This window comes from Ceratosolen solmsi, unplaced genomic scaffold (assembly GCF_000503995.2).
Source record: "Ceratosolen solmsi marchali unplaced genomic scaffold, CerSol_1.0 scaffold14, whole genome shotgun sequence".
NCBI lineage: Eukaryota > Metazoa > Arthropoda > Insecta > Hymenoptera > Agaonidae > Ceratosolen > Ceratosolen solmsi.
In genome coordinates this window covers 391,380-413,129 of record NW_011948420.1, presented here as the reverse complement: position 1 = coordinate 413,129, position 21,750 = coordinate 391,380, and the positions used below count along the sequence as shown (strand labels likewise).

Here is a 21,750-nt window from a genome sequence, read left to right as displayed (position 1 = left end):
GTAAAATAGTTCAGGCAGATCATATATATAGAATAATAAAAATTCTTTTATTTTCCTCCAAATATTAATTTTACATAAAATATGAATTGTTTTTTTATGCATGGCATATATGTTTTCTGTGTGTGCGTTGATGTGTTTTTTAAAATAGTTTAGAAATCATATATGGAGCTTGAGTTTGCGCAAACTAACCTTTATACAATAATGTATCAACACTTAGAATGAAGTCGATTCCACCTTGTGCACCTAAGATTTTTCCATTTTCATATTCTTTTTTGGCATTGGTTAATAATAGAATAACAGATTTAATTATATGTTTGCAACTAATGAACATACTTTTTACAGTACTGTAATTATTAAAATAAAAAAAGGAATGATTTATGACAAAAATTGACTTCATTAACTTTGGTATTGTAAGTTTGGGAACTTATCTTGACAAATTAGTCAGTTCTAAATAATTTTAATTGTATTAAAATTGTATTGGAATATAATAAAATGTATGTACTAAATAATAAGAAGCATCATGGTAAAATACTTAGAAAAATAAAACCGTGATTACTGTGATAGCAAGATTTTTTTAATTGCTTCTACACTTAGTGTGATAATTAATTCAAATAATAGAATAAAATATTTACTTCTGAAGATACATCATACTAAAATCATATATTTAGTTGAATTCGTATATGTACGGCTACATTGTATCCGAGCTGCTTTTTCAAATATTGTCTATTTCTACAAGTATACAATTATTGCATATATAACTACTTTTTAGCCATAATCATCATTCTTCGTTTAAATATTTAAATTAGATGCTAAAATAGTATCAATTACTCATTGTCTTGAGTGTACCTTAGGTAATTCAATACATAGAAAAAGTAAATGATTAGTACATTTTATATTAAATTATAATAATCTTTTTACATATATGCAATAATAATAGAATAAAGAAAGACTTAGTTGAAAGTTGTAGATGCGTTTGCCAATTTCCGAGATTGCATAATGCGGAAGTAAATTCATACTATGCGCTGAAATATTAACCAATGAACGTGGGCTTCAATTTATATCTTCAATTTTAACTCTGCATTAGAAAGAGATAATCTGAATCATATATTTATTGGTTCGTACACTTTTGTACATTCCTTATCATGCACGTTTTGTATTGAGAATTAATTACCTATGCTGTTTTAACTACATTTTTACCGTAGTTATAAAAATTATTGTAATTCGTTATAGTTAGAAATTAAAATTAAAATTTTTTATCTAGCAGTACAATATAATTAGTGTATAATTTAATTATAATTACTTAGTATTCTACATTCAAAAATAATTTAATTTTTTAAATTTATTAGTTTAAATATAAATATCTAAATGGGACCTTTATTAATATTTTTATTTTATATGGAAAACGTTAGACTTCCTTTATAATGATTATATAACATAACTGCGTTGGACAACGAATAATGTAATAAGGGAAGACACAGTTGATATAAATTTTACACTATTGAAAATTGTAAATAAACAAATTATAAGGTAATTCTTTTGTCAGAGCTCATATTTCCATAAAATAATATTATTTGTAATAATCATATACATATTTGTTGCTATTCACTATAATTTATGAAAGAAACCTTTTAATAATAAAAAATACATTTGGCTTGTTCTATAAAATGGACGCTACTGTATTTTATAGCAGAGCAGATAACTTTATTATCATTGTACCATTTATAATGCCCGCGAATGTATTAACCAATGCGCTAAAGGATGTTGTGCGCAAGTTTACGTTGGCTTGTCGATATAGCATCATTGCGTTGACGCGAAGAATATCATAGCTGATATTTTTGATCGTACAGCTTAGGCGCTACATTAAACAAGAAAACAAGAAGATATTATCGTCGAGTTCCGAGGAGCTTGTTAGTTGTCAACGACGATCAAAGTGGCTCCCGCGGAGTGTGTCGATCGTCGCGGCAAAATTGGCTCTAACACGGATCCCACAATGGTCATACGGTAAGAAGATAATAAATAACGTTCTCTAGCGCTCTCTGTTTTGCTCTTATTCGCTTCGTTTTTTATCCTTCTGCCTTGTTTCTTTGCTTATTATTTATCTGTATTTCTACTTGCAGTATTTTTATTTTTTGTTTTTTTTTTGTTGCAATATTTATAATGATAGTGATTGATCAGTCACATTTTCTAGTCAATCATATGTTTAGATATATTTATTTATTTTATTTTATTTTATTTTATTTTCCATTTTATTTTATTTTATTTGTTTACTATGTAAAACACTTTCTGAGCATCCTTGTTTTTAATCATTAAGAAATTTTATGAAAAAATGTTAGACATTATTTTTATTAATATCTCATCTAGACATTTTTATATAATATATTAGATTTAGAAAACTGCTCTTCTTTATTTGAATAAAATTATAAAATATTGATATTTAAATACTTTTATACAATATTATGAAATATTATAAGAATATTATGTATTCAATTAATGGCATAAATGAACAAATAACAAAATTAATGCTTTATTGTTCGATAAACTCTTTGTATTTCCTTTTAAAAGAAAAACTTGTTTTTAATTGTTAAAACTGTTGGAATATTTATGAATATTTAGTTAAAAAGAATATATCAATTTAATATTTAAATAAAATAGGTCCATCTCCATTTGAACTGTATATTTTTTATAAGCTTATTAATACTGTATACATTTCTAACTAATGTATGACCTTATACATATTAATAATAATAAAATCAATGTTTTTTAATTTAATCAATTTTTAGTAAGATATATAATGTTACTCAATATGATTGTGCATAATTGTTTTTACCAAATAATTTTAATTTAAAAATATAATTAATGATAATAAAAGTTATATAATGTATACAAAAATAAAATTGTAAGAAAAAATGAATTGTAATTATTTAGTATGGTAAAAAATTAAATGTTAATCAGTATATTGTTGTGTTTATATCGAACTATTTCCTATATGAAAATTAAACTTTGTACATATATAATTTTATTAATTTATGTTAAATTCAATTATTTAAATTATATGTTATTGTTTTTCAGTGATAGAATTCAAGTACTCTAAATCTTAATTAAGTATACTCTAAAAAAATCTGTATTATTCATTGGTATTATACAGCATATTAATATTTCATAATGTGTTTTACATAATTTTATATTGAATAGTTTTGTATTTGACTTATATACTATTTGAAATATTTATAATTTTAGGATATTTATCAATGAAATGAAAGAAAGAGAAATAATTATAATTATTTTTTAAAAAATACTAATATTGTAGTTAATGAAAACTAGTTAACAATTTTTATTATATTAAATGTATATTTTTAATATTCTTTTATTTTCAATAAATAAATTAAAAGTATATTTATTATACATATGATCTATTTGTGTTTTTCTTTGAAAATATATTTTTGTAATATGAATAGCTATTTTTTAAAAAATGAATCAAATTAAATTTAGATTTAACAAGAAATATTAGCAAAAGTAAAAAAATATTTCTTAATGATTATATAATAATAAAAGTCTTATCATTTACTTATTCAGATTTAAAAAGATTAAGTACAAGCATAAAATAAGTTAATAATAATTTTTCTACAATTCTAGGTCAGATGGTGGCAGCAGCGAAAGCCCACTTGTTGTAGAAGAGGGTGAGGCTGTTGGCCAACCACATAGTCCACACAATAAACACAGTCATAGTCATAGTCATACTCATCCCCATGGAGCACAAAGTCATCACCATGATAAGCCTAAACAGGCAGTAAAATATGGAGAACTAGTCATTCTTGGGTAAAAATTATAAACTAAAGAAAAAATTTAATACAATTAAATTATTTCCCTTCTTAAACTATATTTTGTGTTTACACTTGTGCTTAAAATAAAAGTTCATTTATAAGCATAATATAAGATCTTTTCTAGTCAAAGATAAATACAGATATTTAAAAGTTGCTATCGGTAAAAATTCTTTTATATCTAAAATGAAGTTCATAACACTTTGAAGTATATATATATATATATAAATAATCTGAGATCATTTTAAATTACATTTTTAATATTTTTATATCATTACATAAATAAAATTTTTACATGAAATAAATATTTTATTTAATTTTGTTGGTTCTGTAATTTATATAATATAAAATCAAATCATTTTCAATTTTTATTTTTTTTCCTCTTAAACTTTGATTTTCATACTTAATAAGATGATTTAATAACTACACATTTTCTTGTATTTGTGGTTAATGGCTTAGTGTATAAGTGTGTAACTATTGAATAAGTGGATCACAAATCCAATTTGTTTTATTTTAAAGTAATTATATACAATGGTGTAAAAAATTTACAATGTTATAACAAAAAATGTATCTTATTTATACCTTAATACAAACAAAAAGATTCACAATTTTTGTTATAATAATAAATTGATAGGAATTGTTTCATTTTTTATTAATTTTATATTTTTAGATAATAAAGAAATAATAATGTATTGTCTAAAAAAGCAAATGATAATTAATATAACAAACATTTTATAAAAATATAATTATTATAACATAATTAAATTAAGTGTTTCAAAATATTTTTATATAATAATTTGAATATTAAATTTGAACAATACATTATTTCTTCTTAATTTGATTTAATTTTTCACATAAAATTGCAGTTAATAAACTTATCACCAATTAAAGAAATATATTATTTATACAGATACAATGGATATCTTCCACCTGGTGACCGTGGAAGAAGAAGAAGTAAATTTGTTTTGTATAAGAGACCTATGGCCAATGGTGTTAAACGTAGTAAACATTATGTTGTCAAAACGCCTCATTGCTCTCAAGCCATTTTAAATACAAAACAACACTCAATTTCTTACACATTATCCAGAACACAAGCTGTGATTGTAGAATACACTGAAGATGAGGATACTGACATGTTTCAAGTAAAATATATTTAATAACATATTGTTTTTTTAACTTTAATATAGATAATTTTTTTTATACTTATCATGTATTTGTTTAGTTATTGTGAAACTAAAATAGAAATTCAAACATATATCTTTATTACCATAAAATTTTATAATGAGATAATATAAACGTTTAATTTTACTTATGGATAAACTTGAAAATCAAAATAGATTGGGAGATCTTCAGAGTCTCCAATTGACTTTGTTGTAATGGATACTTATCCTGGCGGTAGCGAAGTAGTTACTGCAAGTGAAGGTCGAGTTGCTCAAAGTACTATCAGCAGGTTTGCGTGTCGAATTCTTGCTGATCGTTCTGACCCAAAAATAGCTCGGATCTTTGCTGCTGGGTTTGATAGCTCTAGGAATATTTTCTTGGGGGTAAGATTATTTTAATAATTAAACACCAACTGTTGTTAAATTTGTTGAATAATTAATAATGTATTTTATGCATAAATATTCACTGCAAAATACAAGTATTAAAATAACTATTAGCTAATCCATTAATAATTGATATCTTACTTAAAATAATACAGACCAAAAGTCTCAAAACAATATCAAGGAATGAATTAAAAAAAAGAACTTAAGAATATACTAATATTAGTGAGTACATTGCAGGAAAAAGCTACTAAGTGGCAAGAAAATAGAGAGATAGATGGACTGACGACCAATGGCGTTTTAATTATGCATCCACGTGGACAGTTTTGTGGAGGTGAAGCACAATGTGGCTACTGGCGAGAAGTGAGCGTTGGCGGCGGTGTCTTCTCATTACGGGAAAGTCGAAGTGCCCAGCAAAAAGGCAACGTTGTTGAAGATGAAAACAATGTTCTGCAAGATGGTACTCTTATAGACTTATGTGGAGCTACGTTATTGTGGAGGTCTGCTGAGGGACTTGCAAAATCTCCTGTAAGTATTTATAGATTAAATTGTGTACTTATGATTTTTATCTTAATTCTATGGTATTAAAAAATTAACATTAATAACTGATACAAGTTTATTTAATATTTACAAAAAATTTTTAAAAATTTGCACATTATTAGAAAGAGTTCTAGTTACATAATTTGTTATTTATGAATTATTTATAATTCTTTATATTTAAAATTGTGTTTAGTTTGAATAAATTAAAAGAATTATTTTTGTATTATTTAAAACCTATTTTATATAATCATTACTTTCATTGAATAAGTTCTAATTAAATATAGATATTACTATTGAAAATATGTTTATATTATAAAATATATTTTTGATTATTAAATAATTATTTTCAACATTTATAAAATGTTTAATAATTGATAACATAATAAAAAAATGATCTTTTTATTAAATTAATATTATATTAACATAATTTTTTAAATGTAAATGAAAAGTGTTGAGGTAAAAATTTTAGTAAAAATATCAATTAAAATAAAAATATAATTATTTTATTAAATTAATGACAAGCAATAATGATATGAAAACCCAATGAGTACATAAAAAATAATTTACCGTATATAATATATAAGGAAATTAGACATAAATATTGAGAAAATATATCGTTTATTTGCTTAGACCAAACACGATTTAGAAGAATTAGTAGATGCCATAAATGCTGGTCGACCACAGTGCCCTGTTGGTCTTAACACACTTGTCATACCACGAAAGGCTGCATCAGAATCCGCCCAACAACAACCCTATGTTTATCTTAAGTGTGGTCACGTTCAGGGTCACCATGACTGGGGTCAGGAAAAAGATAAAGCCACGAGAAGGTGTCCGATGTGTTTAGTTGCAGGTCCAATTGTTAAACTCTGCATGGGAATCGAACCAGCATTTTACGTTGACAGTGGTCCACCGACATACGCATTTAGTCCGTGCGGGCACATGGCTACTGAAAAAACTGTAAAGTATGTATACTTTACCATCTTTTTTTTAAATGATACTTTTTAAATAAAAAATTCGTAATACAGGAGTAAATTCCTTATAAAGTAAACGTATGAAGGAGAAAAATATATTAACAATAAATTTGAAAATTAATTATAATTATGTATATACAAATAATTTTTAATTAGTTAAAAATTGTAAATAAGTATTGAAAAGAATAAATCTTTTCTACAAATTATGTGAAAATGAGATTATATTAGAAAAATTAAATCGAAATTAATATTTTAATAGTTAATACATATTTTTGCTTATATTAAAAAAATCAAATGTATTTTAAGTTATCGAGCCAAAAATGTATAATTTAATAATTTCTAAAGTAAACTGAATATTTAAAAAATAATTATATAAAATATAAATTACATTGATTTAATAATAAATTACCTATCTTACAAATTATAAAGATATATTAATATAGATGTAAATTCAAAATATAATAAATACTCCAAATAATGCGTGATTTATTAATTTGAACTGTATAAAGTTAGTTATATTTTAAAGTAAAATATAAATTTATGAAATTAAAATAATTCACCTTTTCATGAACTCCAAAATGAAAACATAACAGGAAAGTTGTAATACAATTTAAAGATGCTTCAAAAATTAAACTTTGATTATTTTTGACAAAAAAAATTGATTTTAAAAATATAATTTAAAACCTACAATTATCGATTAAATTTTTAATTGATTCATATCTGGATAGTTAAAAACGTATTTCGGTAAGATTTAATACATATAACAAAGTATCCATAAAATTTTAAATTCATAACATAATTAGATTTTTGATAAAGCACAATTATTTAATTTTTAAGTGCTTATTCGTAAAATAAAATAAAGTAAATGGGTCATAATTATAACTGTATTAAATATACTAAACATTTGAAACATTTATTTTATATTTTAAAAAATATTTAACATTGATATTTTATTATTTAGATATAAAATATTAAAAATTGAAACTAACAAATTGAAATATATTTTTTGCTTGACACCACTTTATATAACATCATCTACATTATTTATATATGTATATAAATATATAATATTATTTGAAATTTAACATTTCTTAAAATTAATTTTGAATAAAAAGGATTATTAAATAAATACATATAAACTTATATACTTATATACATTAGATGTTCATTATACTAAGTTTTTACACTAGTTTCAAATATATTGTTTATTTTTTTAATGAAAATAAATTTTTTATAAAATATCACTAATAACTACATAGGAATATGTATGTAATGTTAATTACTGAACTAAAACATGAACACTTTTATTTTTCTTTTTTTTTACGTGCAGATAGATGATGTCAATAAACAATACATTATTTAATTTTCTATCTAATTTAATAAATGGAATATAAACTACTTTATACAAACTTATTATAGCTTATTATTATGTTTTGTTATTTATATTAATTTTTAAAATATTATAGAACCTAATTGTATAGTTTGATCCATTATAATTATAACCTTATTATTTTAAGTATTGAAAAGTTTCATTTTTGTATTGATTAATAAAGTTTTCAGAGTAATGAAATAGAATGAAATTATGGCTATATCAATTATGTAACTTTACCTAATAATAATATATTCAAAATGCACATGGATTTATATTAGTTCAATGTTACTGACTCACCTTACTGCAAAATACTTTAAATAGTTAATAGAAAAATAATTTTAAAAGCTATAGTAGGCAAATTAGTTTCATACATCCCTTTCTAAATGTCTTTCTGAGAGTGTTGTAATTAAAACAAATATTAACTACTTTTTTGTTCAATTTGACAGATATTGGGAAAAAGTTGCAATACCACATGGTACAAATGGCTACATTGCAATTTGCCCTTTTTGTGCAGTACCATTAGAAGGATCACCAGGATATGTAAAACTTATTTTCCAAGATCACGTAGATTAAAAATTTTTACGTGCCGTAAGCTCGTGAAAAAGCTCTGTACAGAAGTCATTATTTTGTTTACCTTAACTAAGCTTTTTTAGTTAAGGTAATAATAGAGCCTTATTGTGTGTAAGTTAATAAAATTAATTTTTCGAATTTTGCCGTTAAGTAGAGTGCCACAGATTATTAAAGCGTTTAGTTTTTTCAATTAGCATAAATAGGTTATTTTCTACTAAGGCTGCTGTCAAGTTACATCTGCCATAACAAAATTTTATAACAGAAAGATTTTTCAGCTTTGACATGCTTAAAGACCATTTGTTCGCAAAAATGGAAGTCGCATTAAATTATTATGGCAAATGAGAGAAATTTTTTTAACAAATTTGTCGTTACAATAATCGTATTTTTTTTATATAAAGAAATCAAGTTTACATAAAATTAATTACTTACATTTATAAAATTAACAGTAGTTATACTTGTAATTTTAGTTTATTAATATAAATTAATATATAGGTATATTTTAATGTAAACTATGAATCAAATATTAGTAGTAACGATTGATTTTGTTAGGAATATTTTTTGTTGCTGCAGTTTTGTTGCTGACTAGGTAGAAACCTTAAATTATAGATTTGTTTGAAAAAAAAATCAATATATGTACAAAGAAGCTGTGTTATTACAATAACCTGATGGGCTTAGAATAATCTCTTAGCCAAAGATTACATCAATTTTTTACAACTTCCAGGGTGTGTATTTTGCAAATTTGCATTCCACTGAAACTAAACTATATTATTCATTATATATTATTTTACTGCAAATTACAAAATGTCTTAAAAAAAGAATAAATTGTTTGTTATTTAAAGAAGTTCTTTATTTGGTACCATATTTATCCTTTGTAATTAATTTATTTACTGCAGATTAAAATTAAAATTTTATTTTATATTCCATTGTAAATTTTTTAATTATTATATAGTATTGTTTTGTATGTATTTGATGAAAACATGATGTAGAATAGTTGAGCATTATTATGAGTTTTATGGCAAATACTACAATTATGTAATGAAGAAATGCTCAAAACTGGAAGTAAATATTTATCAGGAAATTGTACATTATAACACGTAGAGACTGACGATAACAATAATGAAATAAGTAGTAAAGTTATTTTTGTTTTGTTTTATTTTTATATACATCAGCAATAACTTTTAAAGGCGAATAATATACATGAGTAATTTGTTGTTTTTCGTCTTCGTATTTTACATCGTAAAATATTTTCTCCTTTCATTTACATTTAGATCAATACATACGATTAGTATCTTAAGTTTACGTATTATCCAAATATCAATAACATAATTCTAAAGTGTCACAGGGAATCCATTTTGAACTTTCCAAAGCATCCCACAAATTGTAATCTTGTTCAATAATTTCCCTGTTTAACTTATCTACATCTACTGGAATTGAGTGATCTGAAATAAATAATTATTAAATTAAAATTTGAACTGATTTCTATAAAAAATAATTTTTTAAATGAGAAAAAAAATTTTTAAGTAACAAGATTTATATCTATCAGGGATGATTTTACATTTATTATAGAATATAACAGCACTATTTTATAATTTGCACTATTTTCAACGTACTATATTTAAGGATTAGATTAATATCTCAAATATAATTATCATAAGGATATCTGTACAGTTTAATAATAAACGCTAGGTGTTTACCGATAAGTTCTAGCTCATCTTCTTCAGGTTTACGATCAGATACATAATTACTGTATCCATCTGAAGTTGGTTCACTTTCATAATAACCTTGTTGCCAAGCACTATAACTGTTCCAATACGAGGATGTATCATAGTAGTTATAAGCATCAGAAGACATACCTGATGAATAGTCTGAGGATGAAGGAGCAGAATTTGAACTGTAAAATTTTTGTAATTATAAGTAAAATTGTGCATAAACAAATTTTTTTAATTCCAGAATACTTTAATTTTAAAAATAATATCATTTAAGATTCCAAAATTAAAATTATTTAAACTTGTTTATAAAATAATAAATACAAATATATTCAAATGAAAAATTATTAAAAACATTTCTTTAATTATCCTAATATATAAAATATATACAAGAATTAAACCTTGGCACATATAATTGAAAAAATTTACGAAAAAATGAAAATACATATAAAAAAAATACAAATAAATGAAAAAAATAGAAATATAATATTAGATATTCCTAATCTTAATAATTTTGAAAGTATTATTAATCTATAAAAAGTTCATAAAATGGTTATATAAATACATAAAATTATCTTACTCTGTCACTTTATTCCATGGCCGAGGAACTGCATTACATATTTTTAATGATCTTGTTCCAAGACCTCTGTATCCATTCATTGTAACCAAACTGTCCTTTTGTTCATCTTCATTAGCAAATCTAACAAAACCATAACCTTTACTAAAACTTGAACTATCCAATATTACTTTCGCTGTTCTAATGGAATTGTATTTTGCAGCAAATGTTCTATATAATGAATAATCGTCAACATCTGTCGAAAGGTCTCCCACCCAAATACTGTACTCTCTTTCAGCTGCTGGTTTTCCTGTTGTACTTGCATGATTTAATCGAAATCTGACTTGCTATAATAAAAATAAATATATAATTTAATCAAAATAGTATCATAATCAATAGAACTGATAGTAATATAATTTTAATACATTCAAAATTATAACACCATTACATATTATGAATGATAAAAACTTGTATATTCAATATGAAATATTAAATTTTTAAGATACTTGTAAATAATACGATCAATCGTCCAAATTAAAATATATATTTAATAATGAAGAATGCCTTTTTTTATAATACACTTACTGGACTAGATCCTGGAATAATTTTTCCATTTAATTTATGCATAGCATCAAGGGCCATTTCATCAGTTGGAAAATGAACAAAACAGTAGCCAGCTGGTTCACCAGTATATCTATTTCTCATTACTTTAACTGTTTGTGGTTGTTCACCCATGTTATGAAATGCATTCATAATAAAACTTTCCGTCATATATGGTTCAAGCTAAAAATATAATTCTTAGAGTTTATATATTTTTAATACAAATGTTACCGTTATTTTTAAAAACATTTCGACTGCTAAATTTGCTAAATGAAAAATATATTTATTTAGAACCAATGAATTTAAGTATATTCGATGTAAGGTTAAGTTGCCCTTCTTTGTAATTATGACATCGATATTCTTTTTAGTGTACTACAATTATTAAAAACGAGTATAATATTTTTAATATTAAAATCTATCACAAAATTAAATTACTTACCCCGCCCATCCACAATTGACATAAAACCATAGGACCGGACATTTTACATTCAATTTTATCTAATAACATTAAATTCTTTCCATAACCTTTTTAATGACTTAATAATTGAAATACAGCTTTTAATTGTAGACAATACACCTCAGTTTTGAAATTTGATATTAGATTATTTATAAATAAATTTGACGATTTCGATTTTAAATAAACTAAAGCACTATTAACCAGTTATCAGCATCCAATGAATTGTATATATTTCGTAAATTTATGTAGGTGTACTTACAAATATCTTATGCATACAATTTTCTCGACCGCCACTAGGTGGCTGTTCCCGCCAAATATAATCTTTGAGGCTCTCACATGCAAATGCAATGACGCATTTTTCTTGGCATTCCAATTAAATAAATATATATCACCCATAGACAAATTTTATTTGGTTTCAAGATTACACTTCGCTTTATAATTAGTAGTATATTTATAACAGTTTTTATATACATTTGTAATCATTGAAAATTAATATATTTTTTATATTTTAATATAAATCTACTGTTTTAAGTTTTGTATAGTTGGAAATTTTTTTATTATAAATAAAGTGGTTGATTATATTATTTTATTATCTGTTTTAATCGATTGTTTAGATAATAGTATTTTATATATAAAATTTTTGCATTACAAAAAATGGTTTATGATAGGATAATGAAACAAAAAGAGTTATCAAAGGCATTTGTATATTTTTAAATTTAGATTAGTCTTATAGTTAAAACTTACACATTAAACAAATTTACAATTTTCTTCAGTTACAAAAATTCAACTGACTTAGCGAATAACTATATTACGTGCTAAGATTCTGAAAGAATGTCTTCTAATGTTTTGTCATCATGAAGAGGTGAATGACCCAACGTTGGATCACTCTCTAGAAACTCTCTAAGCTCAGATTCTAAATCAGTAACTCCTGATGTTTCTGTTGTATTTAACATGGATGTTGCTTGATTTTGAGCTAATACCATTTGCATTGGTAGTTGTCCTTGTCTTACATTATTCATATCTAATGACATAGCAATTGGTAACATATTACTTGATTCTTGATTTGAGCAATTTTCTTGAATAATTGTATTATCTGTAACAATTGAAGGATTATGAGTAATTGGTTCGACTTCCATAGGTTCTGGTCCTCCAAGAGGTGCAATTCCCATAGCTTTCCTCAAGCCATCTACTGGAGCAATTGAAGATGGCGGTAATTTTTTTGCTATACTTGTTAAATTTTCTGTAATTTTTTCAGCAAGCATCACCTCAGATTCTGAAGGTTTTGGTATATTTGATAAATGTGGTGGAGGAGGAGCTGAAAGACGATCATGTTGAGTTTGCCTTAGGCTATTCAACATGTTTGATGTATCATCAAGACGATTTTGTAGTGCTGCACGTTCTTCATTTGATTTTATGTCTTCCTCTGAAAAATTGTAATTAAAATTATTTCTTTATACGATAAACAAAAATATATGTATAAATAAATAAAACATATACACAATGAAAATTTAACTATCTTAAGTATACAATATTTAACACAATATAAAACTCGTTTGAAGTTAGGATTTTTAATTTTAAATATTATAAATAATGAAGTTTTACCTAAACTTTCTAAGAAATTGACATCAATTCCAATATCTGACAAAGTTTTCAATTGATCTATATCAACTTTTACTTTGTCAACTAATGGTATATTCCGATTTAGATCTTGAATTGGCTTCTCTAGCAGGTGTTTAATTTTTTCTTCTTCTTCTTTGAGTCTTCGCTTTTCTTCAAGGAAATTTTTTGTTTGTCTATGATCTCCGTTTGTTAAAATATCTAGTAAATCATCGACCATAGTCAATGTATAATCACAATCTTTAGCAAAGTCAAGAATAGATTCAGCATATTGAACAGCAGTCTCATCACCATAAGTTTGATACACTAAGTCTGATTCTTCCTTTGTAAGATTTGCAAATGTCGAATCATAGCTTGGAGCATATGATCCGAAAGCTCCATAATACAATGGTTTTACTGGTTTGGACATATTTCTTCTATCTTCTCTAAATCCAGCTAAAGCACCTGTACCATGACTTAATTTCCCAATTAGTTGTCCTAAAGACACAGGCCTCTGATTTGTACCTGGAATAACTCCATCTCCGGGTACTATGATTTGTAAACTTGTTGTGCCATCTTTTTTTTGTCTCAAAAATCCCATTTTTGAACTTACTCGCTTGAGACTTAATTTTTCTGCAGCAGATTTTGCAGCATTGCGAGCTTGTTTTAAAATCTCGTCAGGAGTTAAATCATCTGGAATGGCTTCAAATTTACTCAAATTCGCTAAACGCATTTTCCTTTGATTTTCTTTCCTCAATTCTTCAGCTTCTTCTATTTGCTCCTCTTGTTCTCGTTCTTTCTCTATTTGCTCCTCAGTTATGTGAACATCAGGATTATTTGGATCTTCAGTACCCAACTCAAATCCAAGTTCTTCTTTAGTCAGATCTTGCATGTACACTAAAACTGATCGTAACTGTTTTAATTTATCAGGTATAACCATCTTTAAACCAACATGTAGCAATTTTTTAGCTGCTTTAAAATAAATAGTATCAGGATGATTATAAGTGGTTGCATTATCACACATTAGCTTAAAATCATCTATAAAATCATTAAGATTTTGATAATTATTATCATCTATTTTTTGTTTAATAGTACTGAAATCCATAGGATTTGTAATAATTTGCGAGTATCCTGGAGCAATATTATCTGTGACAGGCCATGCAAAAAACTGTTGTGGATCTCGCTTTTCCATTGATCTAAAAACATAAAACTTATTTTTGGCAAATTACATTTAATAGTAAAAAATTATAATTTATAATATAACAATAAATAACCTAAGTAAATGCTCCAACAATCGCTGAAGAGGAGTCTTTTCTGCAATTTTCCTAAGAACACAAGTACGAGGCTCTCTATGAGGTGATAAGCTACTAGTAGCAGCAGGATTTACTACTCTTGATTCATTAGTAGGAGGAATAATAGGTCTCATAGGTAATGGTTGATGATTAAGTGGTATTTTTTTGGGTGCTTCCACCATGCTTTCTTCTCCATCACCAACAGACTCTTGGCTTGACTCTTCTCTCTTTCTCTTTTTATCTTTGTGATGATGCTTATGTCGTTTATCTTTCTTCTTTTTCTTTTTTTTTAATTTTTTATGTCCCAAATACCTATCAAATTCCTGCTCTCCTCCAGTTACTGAGTAATTAAAACCTAGTTGTTGTTGATAATGTTGAGATAACATGGTTGCCTGGCTTGGTGACTCACCACCACCGTGTTCAGGAGTCCCACAATTTCCACCAACTTTTAATATTAATTTTAAAGCTGGAGGTTTGTCTGGTATGGGGTAAAGACCTTCAGCTAAAATAAAGGAAACGAGGCTTACATAAATATAAATAAATAATAGTAAAAATTTTGCATATTATTAATTAAATAATTGAAATAGGAACTGCATTCATTAAAAGTTTCATTTTCATACAAATAATCAAAATATTTTATTAATATGACACTTTAATAAATAATATTTATTATTATAATTTGCACACACTCATAGAGGCATACAATGCTTTAAGGAATAGAATTTAGAAATTTTTAGTAATATAAATATGTACTCCATCAATTGTTTCAAATATTTATTACCTAATAACAAATGGTATATGAAAATTGTACATATCTTCTAGTAAAATCTACATAAGATTATTATTAAACTAATTATGGACAAATGTAAACATAAATTAATTTTAGACACAACGTTCAGCTTCAGAATCTCTTCTTTTGTAATTTAGAAACTGTTTAGTAACAATGAAAATAAAAGTTACAAAATAGCAAATTAAAATATAATTCTATTAGTTTAGAAAGAACTGATAAAAAAAGGTATCAAACATCAAATTTCATAAATTAATTTTAAAAAATTTAATATAAACAAATTTTGACATAACCAATCACTTTAAAATTAAAGTAACTAATAATACATTTGAAATGCGTAATCGATATATGTAGGAAACTTTAATAGACAACAACACCTCTAATAAAGTAGCATCTGAGAATCACGGCTGACGAATCGCAGTAAAGATTGGATCAAGAATATATAGAATATATGACGAGCGGGCGGCGGCAAGCGACGAAGTGTCAGAAAAACAAAAAAGTAGGAGGGTATAAAAACGGCAAGGGATCACCAACGTTAAACGACAGCGTCATTCGTTACACGAAGATACACACATGCACGCAAATAAATGTATGGTACAGGCCTATAGAAGAATAGGAAAGTTGCCTAGGGTCGAGGGGACAGACGAAAGAATGGATGAACGGGTGGACGAGTGAACGAAAGGACGGAAGGATACATGAAAAGAAGAAAAAACACACTGGACTCCCTCCCTTTTGTGGCACTCCTCGTGTAGCTGACAAGGCATGCGCGCGCTATCTCACTCTCACCTTCGTGTCTCTCGCGCTTGTGCTTCTTGTGCTTCTTCGAGCCCATGCTCTGAGCCTGCTTCGCAAGCACGATAAAACCCACGCGGCAACGGTGGCGGCGGTGGTGGTGACGGTGGCGGTGTCGGCGGCGGCGGCAACGGCAATCTACGTCCGGGACTAGCGGCTACTATTCTGCCCCCCAGAGATGAACGGCAACAAGCCTCGCGCGCGGGATCCCAGCTTGCTTATGTACATACACGGGAAAAGGCACACGCGCTCGAACGCAATCGCTGGCTATTATTTTTTTCCTTATCTTCTCTCTGTCTATCCCCCACGGGTCCGCGCTCACTCCATGATATTTATCCCTACCTCGCTTTATCTCTCTCACGCGCGCACAGTGTATGCATGGCGCGTTATTTTCTCTCCTCCCTCCCGCTCTTGTAAATTATCGCACGCAGACAGCGTATACGACAGGCATTGACGTCATAAACGTCGTAAACGAATGGATAGGATCCTTCGTTCTTACTCACTATTTCTTACATCACTTTTTCTCTCCCTTTTTTCGACACATCCTTTCCTTCTTTACTGCACATTTTACAGCGACGATAGTTAACTCCTTTCCTCGTCTGTTCCTCATTTATTAGGAATTGTGTGACGTTATGAACTGAGTCATATTCATTGTACACAGTAAAATTGTAAAAGGAAAAATGCGCGAATGAATATGATGATGACAAGTCGATGACGGTCCTGTTACGATAGAAACGATTAGGCTTTATAATTACAATTCCAAGATATTAACGATAAAAATTGGAGCATCATCGTTAGTTATGTACTCTTGAATATTTGTATATTGTTTTGAAAATTAATATTTTGCGTTATTAGTATAATATCTCTCTTGGTTTATTTTCTGTAATTTTATAACACAGCGTATAGTAGAACTTTCGTTAATAGATTTTCGTTATTTATATATTTATTATAAGCATGAATGTACTTTATAACTGAAAATATTTTTACTATTGAATTTATTATTCCTTCCTTTTTACAAGAGAATATGATACAAAATAAATTTTTTTCAAAAATTGTAATAGAATTTATCGATTAATAAATACTTTAATCGAATTCCAATTTAATTTCGAATGTATGATTTGATGTGCATTTTACTTTTATATAAAAGTATCTTTATTGTTATTAGAACCACAGTTCTGTGAACTTTTGTAAATTTAATCTAATTTTTTCAAAATGGAGTCGTATCTTTTTGCCAAAAGCGCGAATATTTAAAATAATCTGTCAACTAATAAATCATTTGCTTTCAAATAATAATCTCATGCAATATTTTCGTTAAAATCAACATACTTTTAAATAATAAAATGTAAACAATTTATATGAAACTTTTGCAAAAATAATGTGATACAATTTACCAAGCTAAATGGTTTCGTTACATTATTAAGAAAACATTAATTAAGAAAATCTTAAAAGATAAATATACTTTATATATAATTATAAATTGGTGTTGCTATATTTTTATTTTAATTAATCTTGATGATGATTACAGTTTTCAACGAACGAATCGATATACGTTAATTAAGCTAATTCCTGACTTAAAAACCAAAATATATAACTATTTACCTCGACTTTACGATTCGTAAAAGACCAACAATAAAAACGATACGATACCCCGAAATGAAAAAAATCCTCAAAACAATAAAAGTAGTTTCAAATCATACATTCACAGTGCAAGTAATAACACTACATGCCTTAAAAACACACATATTTCCTTTAATTTCTTTCTTCGCGTCTTTCCTCGACTAGCACTCTGCATTTTGTAGATTTCATCCGTTATATAGATTCGTGCCCTCTTTCATTCACTCAGTACACCACGATATGAAAAAGTTAAAGCTATGAGGCGAAAGCGGTCCTTTAGCCAAACGTGAAAAAAATACAATGCACGAGGCTTCAACAAAGACGAAAAAGAAGGCAAAAAAGCCTCCCAATATAGCCTCAGCTCACCGTGACTTTTCGGAGCAGTTCAGCCCTTTCTTCGTCATTTCTCCCGATTCCTCCGTGACGACATGTTACAATATAATACCACCTCTCTTTGTCTCTTCACTTGTTTCATATAACAGCCGCGCACATTCTTATGCATAGACGCTTACGCAAAAACCATGTACACTCGCGCGCAGGCTCGATAAGTGATACAGTATACAGATGTAACTAGCCCAAAGTACCAAAACCGGAGTATACTTATAAGACGGATGCGCAGACTCTGTTTTTCATCTCTTTCGCGATCGCGCTCTCTCTTTCTCTCTCTCTCTCTCTCTCTCTCACTCTTTCTCTGCCTCCTCTCGATTTCTCTCATTCCGGATAGTAGATATATTATATTTCACATCGAATCAACCCTTCCATCTTCCTTGGATAAAACTCCAAAGAACTTTCAAAATGTCGGTATTATAAAATATGTACGTACCAAGGATATTTGAGAAAATTCCACCGGCCTCTTAGTAAATACATTGTATATAGGTATTATCATACGAACACAAACTGGCACGTATCACGTAAGCCTGCAACGAGTAACTCTATTTAATAAGATTTCTTCCTTTGTTTCATGCTCTCACTCGTTTTCTCATATAAAATCTTATATATTATTACGTTTTTTATTGCATACCAATGTATCATTTTTGGGAACGTATACGTGCGTGAGCGTTCTCGAATTCACATAAATATGTGCACGTACGACGTCAGGTGCAAGAAGGACAACGCGAACGCTCCCTTTGTGCACAAAGCCTTATGTCTTCTACGCTGAATACCTTTGCAATGAAACTAATGCTAGGGGAGCGAACGTTCATATAGTTTAAACGAACTCTAGATAATTTTCGAATTTTTATATGTTCTATCTACTAATGCAAAATTCACATGCCGAGAATTTTGAGATTGCATCACATTTTTATAATTACTAAGTCAAAGATAAAATTTGTTAAATTCGTTTAATTTCAAGAAGGACAGTGCTGGAGAAATAACCTTAAGAATCACTAACGTTTTAAATTGGTTATAAAATAGTTATACCAACATTATATTTCACGTGGGAGACATTCCCACAATATCTTGTTACATATTTAAATATCAGATAATAGTATTTACAGGATATTACGAGCCGTCTACAAATATTTTCTTTTAATTTTTATCATGTGTTTTCATGCAAGGATCATATTGTCCTCAAGGCATGACAGACAGAGATATTTGCATGCATGCGCGCGCGCTTGCGTATGTGCGAGAGGAATTTTCTCATTGGAAATCAGTGAGACCTTGTAGCATATTATATATAGATGAGAGAAAGCAGGGGGTTAGACGAAAATAAACAAAGAGAGCGTCTTATTTAATCCAGTATTAATTAGTAGGCTAAGAAACTGTAATAAAGAGCAGATAGCGTGTAAAAGCCTGCAGAAGAAAGGAGGAAATAGGAAAGCCGCGCCTAACCTACCTCTCTCACTCGCACTTCCGGCATTTTGATGGCATCGGTCCTTCTCGAATGTAGTAACAGCAACAACAACACCAACAGATCTGTTACTTTGCTTCAAATGTCGACTTCAGGATTGGAGTCTCTTCGACCGAGGTATGCGCGAGCTGAGAAAGACGGACAACGGGCCCTTAGCTCCTCGGTCTTTCGCGCTGCCGAGTGCTTGTAGGTAGTCGATCGAAGGTGCACGGCTATGAAAAGAGGAAGGACTGAGACTCGGAGAGGGAGAAGCTAATATGTCGGTATTCGTTTATGCGGTAGTGGCGTGAAAGGGGTGCGCGCGATCAGCTGGTTAGCTCGCATGTGTACCGGAATGTGTCTCGGAGGGGGCGCAGACAGCTCTTTGCCCTCTTATTCCAGTACTTATCCACACACCTCTTAATCCCGATTTCTCTCTCTCTCTCTCTCTCTCTTTCTTTTTCTCTGTTCCTTCCACCCTTCCTGTGTATACACGCTGTGGATAAGCGCGCGTGCGACAGCGTCCCTTTTCTTAAGGGTTAGACGAACAGGAAGTGTTTCTGTTTAACCCAATGCAAGCTGTTTTGAGTATAAGCGTGCCTTGTCCATCCAAAAATGGCTGTTGCACCATACATACAAAATGCAAGAACTGTGTGAATATTTATTCAAAGACTGAGAATTTACAAACCGTAAAATAATACTGACAAGATTTATTAGTACAAAGAAGTACTCCTGCTTACTGAAAAATACCTACAATATTAACGTTTATAATGTAAAGCCACCAAAATGTCAGCTCTAATATACTGTATTTATGAAGCTTTGAACAGTATATTTCAGAAAGATTTAATTATTTTCATCAATGCAAATCCCATTATTCTGTTTATGAAGATAAAATAAATAACTCTTTCTCCATAAAATGATAGTAAAATCCATAAAAATCTAAAAATCCAAGAAGTGATATAAAATGACGTTTACTTTGAAAATACATGAAAATGTCAATTGTTTTTAGTGTCGTGGCATAGCAATCGTAATCGCAACATTGCTGCTTGTAAACATAAAATTATATGAAATCTTTGTAACTATTCCTTTAATTTAGTAATTATTTTTACAATAAATTCATATATTTTCGTCAAGGAATATTGTTATTCCATTGAGTGATATAATTCTTAAATTTGCAGATATAAAATATAGTCGTCGAACATATTTAAAAAGACCAATGCATATATGCGCTTGATCAGATAATGTCTCATAAATTTGCAAACACACGTAGGCACTTAAACTTACCGGGAGTTAGGTACCCAATATGTATCTAACTTTTTTGATACTTTCCTAAGTTGGCTCTTGAATGTCTGAAGGAGTTAGGTTCGCTCAAGGCGGCCGTCGAAGGATCGATCATATGGAATTAATACAGAGCATGGATCGGATCGGGACTCAAGCCGCACGTCACATTATAACTGCAGGGGGAAAACGGTTGTCGTCGAAACGGGAGAACCGTTCGCGTACGGCCGAGCGAACCGCTGGACGGAACGGAAAAATAAAAATTCGTTTCGGATACGGGGAAACAGGAGGGGGGAATTGGCTGGTGAGGGAGAGAGAGTGAGTGAGGAAGAAAGGGAGTGCGAGGGAATGACCACGGAGGGGGAGACGTTAATAATTTTCTGCTCGATTATTCTCGTCTCTGGACACTCGTAGTTGCGATATAGCGATGAC

At 28.3% G+C, this 21,750-nt stretch overlaps 3 protein-coding genes across 7 annotated transcripts; 1 reads left to right on the top strand and 2 right to left on the bottom strand.

The window, feature by feature from the left end:
* The first annotated feature begins 1,775 nt into the window (after positions 1-1,775).
* Pli (E3 ubiquitin-protein ligase pellino) lies at positions 1,776-9,178 on the top strand. Its single transcript, XM_011497906.1, has 7 exons — positions 1,776-2,001; positions 3,634-3,816; positions 4,729-4,960; positions 5,156-5,362; positions 5,600-5,887; positions 6,530-6,861; positions 8,689-9,178. The coding sequence occupies exons 1-7, from the start codon at positions 1,991-1,993 to the stop codon at positions 8,813-8,815; spliced, it is 1,380 nt and encodes a 459-aa protein (XP_011496208.1). The 5' UTR covers positions 1,776-1,990; the 3' UTR covers positions 8,816-9,178.
* A 904-nt stretch (positions 9,179-10,082) lies between these two features.
* Secp43 (tRNA Selenocysteine associated protein) lies at positions 10,083-12,217 on the bottom strand. The gene is made up of 5 exons (XM_011497905.1): positions 12,114-12,217; positions 11,660-11,857; positions 11,099-11,421; positions 10,507-10,703; positions 10,083-10,251 (listed from the first exon to the last, which is right to left on the bottom strand). The coding sequence occupies exons 1-5, from the start codon at positions 12,180-12,182 to the stop codon at positions 10,127-10,129; spliced, it is 912 nt and encodes a 303-aa protein (XP_011496207.1). The 5' UTR covers positions 12,183-12,217; the 3' UTR covers positions 10,083-10,126.
* Positions 12,218-12,818: 601 nt separating this feature from the next.
* Positions 12,819-21,403, bottom strand: Brd7-9 (Bromodomain containing 7/9). Of its 5 annotated transcripts, XM_011497902.1 has the most exons (5): positions 19,234-19,352; positions 19,036-19,129; positions 15,002-15,521; positions 13,734-14,923; positions 12,819-13,554 (listed from the first exon to the last, which is right to left on the bottom strand). In XM_011497902.1, exons 3-5 carry the CDS (start codon positions 15,403-15,405, stop codon positions 12,947-12,949), a joined length of 2,202 nt encoding a protein of 733 aa, XP_011496204.1. In that variant the 5' UTR covers positions 15,406-15,521; positions 19,036-19,129; positions 19,234-19,352; the 3' UTR covers positions 12,819-12,946. The 5 variants fall into 5 exon arrangements, with proteins under 5 accessions (XP_011496204.1, XP_011496205.1, XP_011496203.1 ...); XM_011497903.1 differs by lacking the exons at positions 19,036-19,129; positions 19,234-19,352 and adding an exon at positions 21,325-21,403; XM_011497901.1 differs by lacking the exon at positions 19,234-19,352 and having other exon boundaries at positions 19,036-19,208.
* Positions 21,404-21,750: the final 347 nt, after the last annotated feature.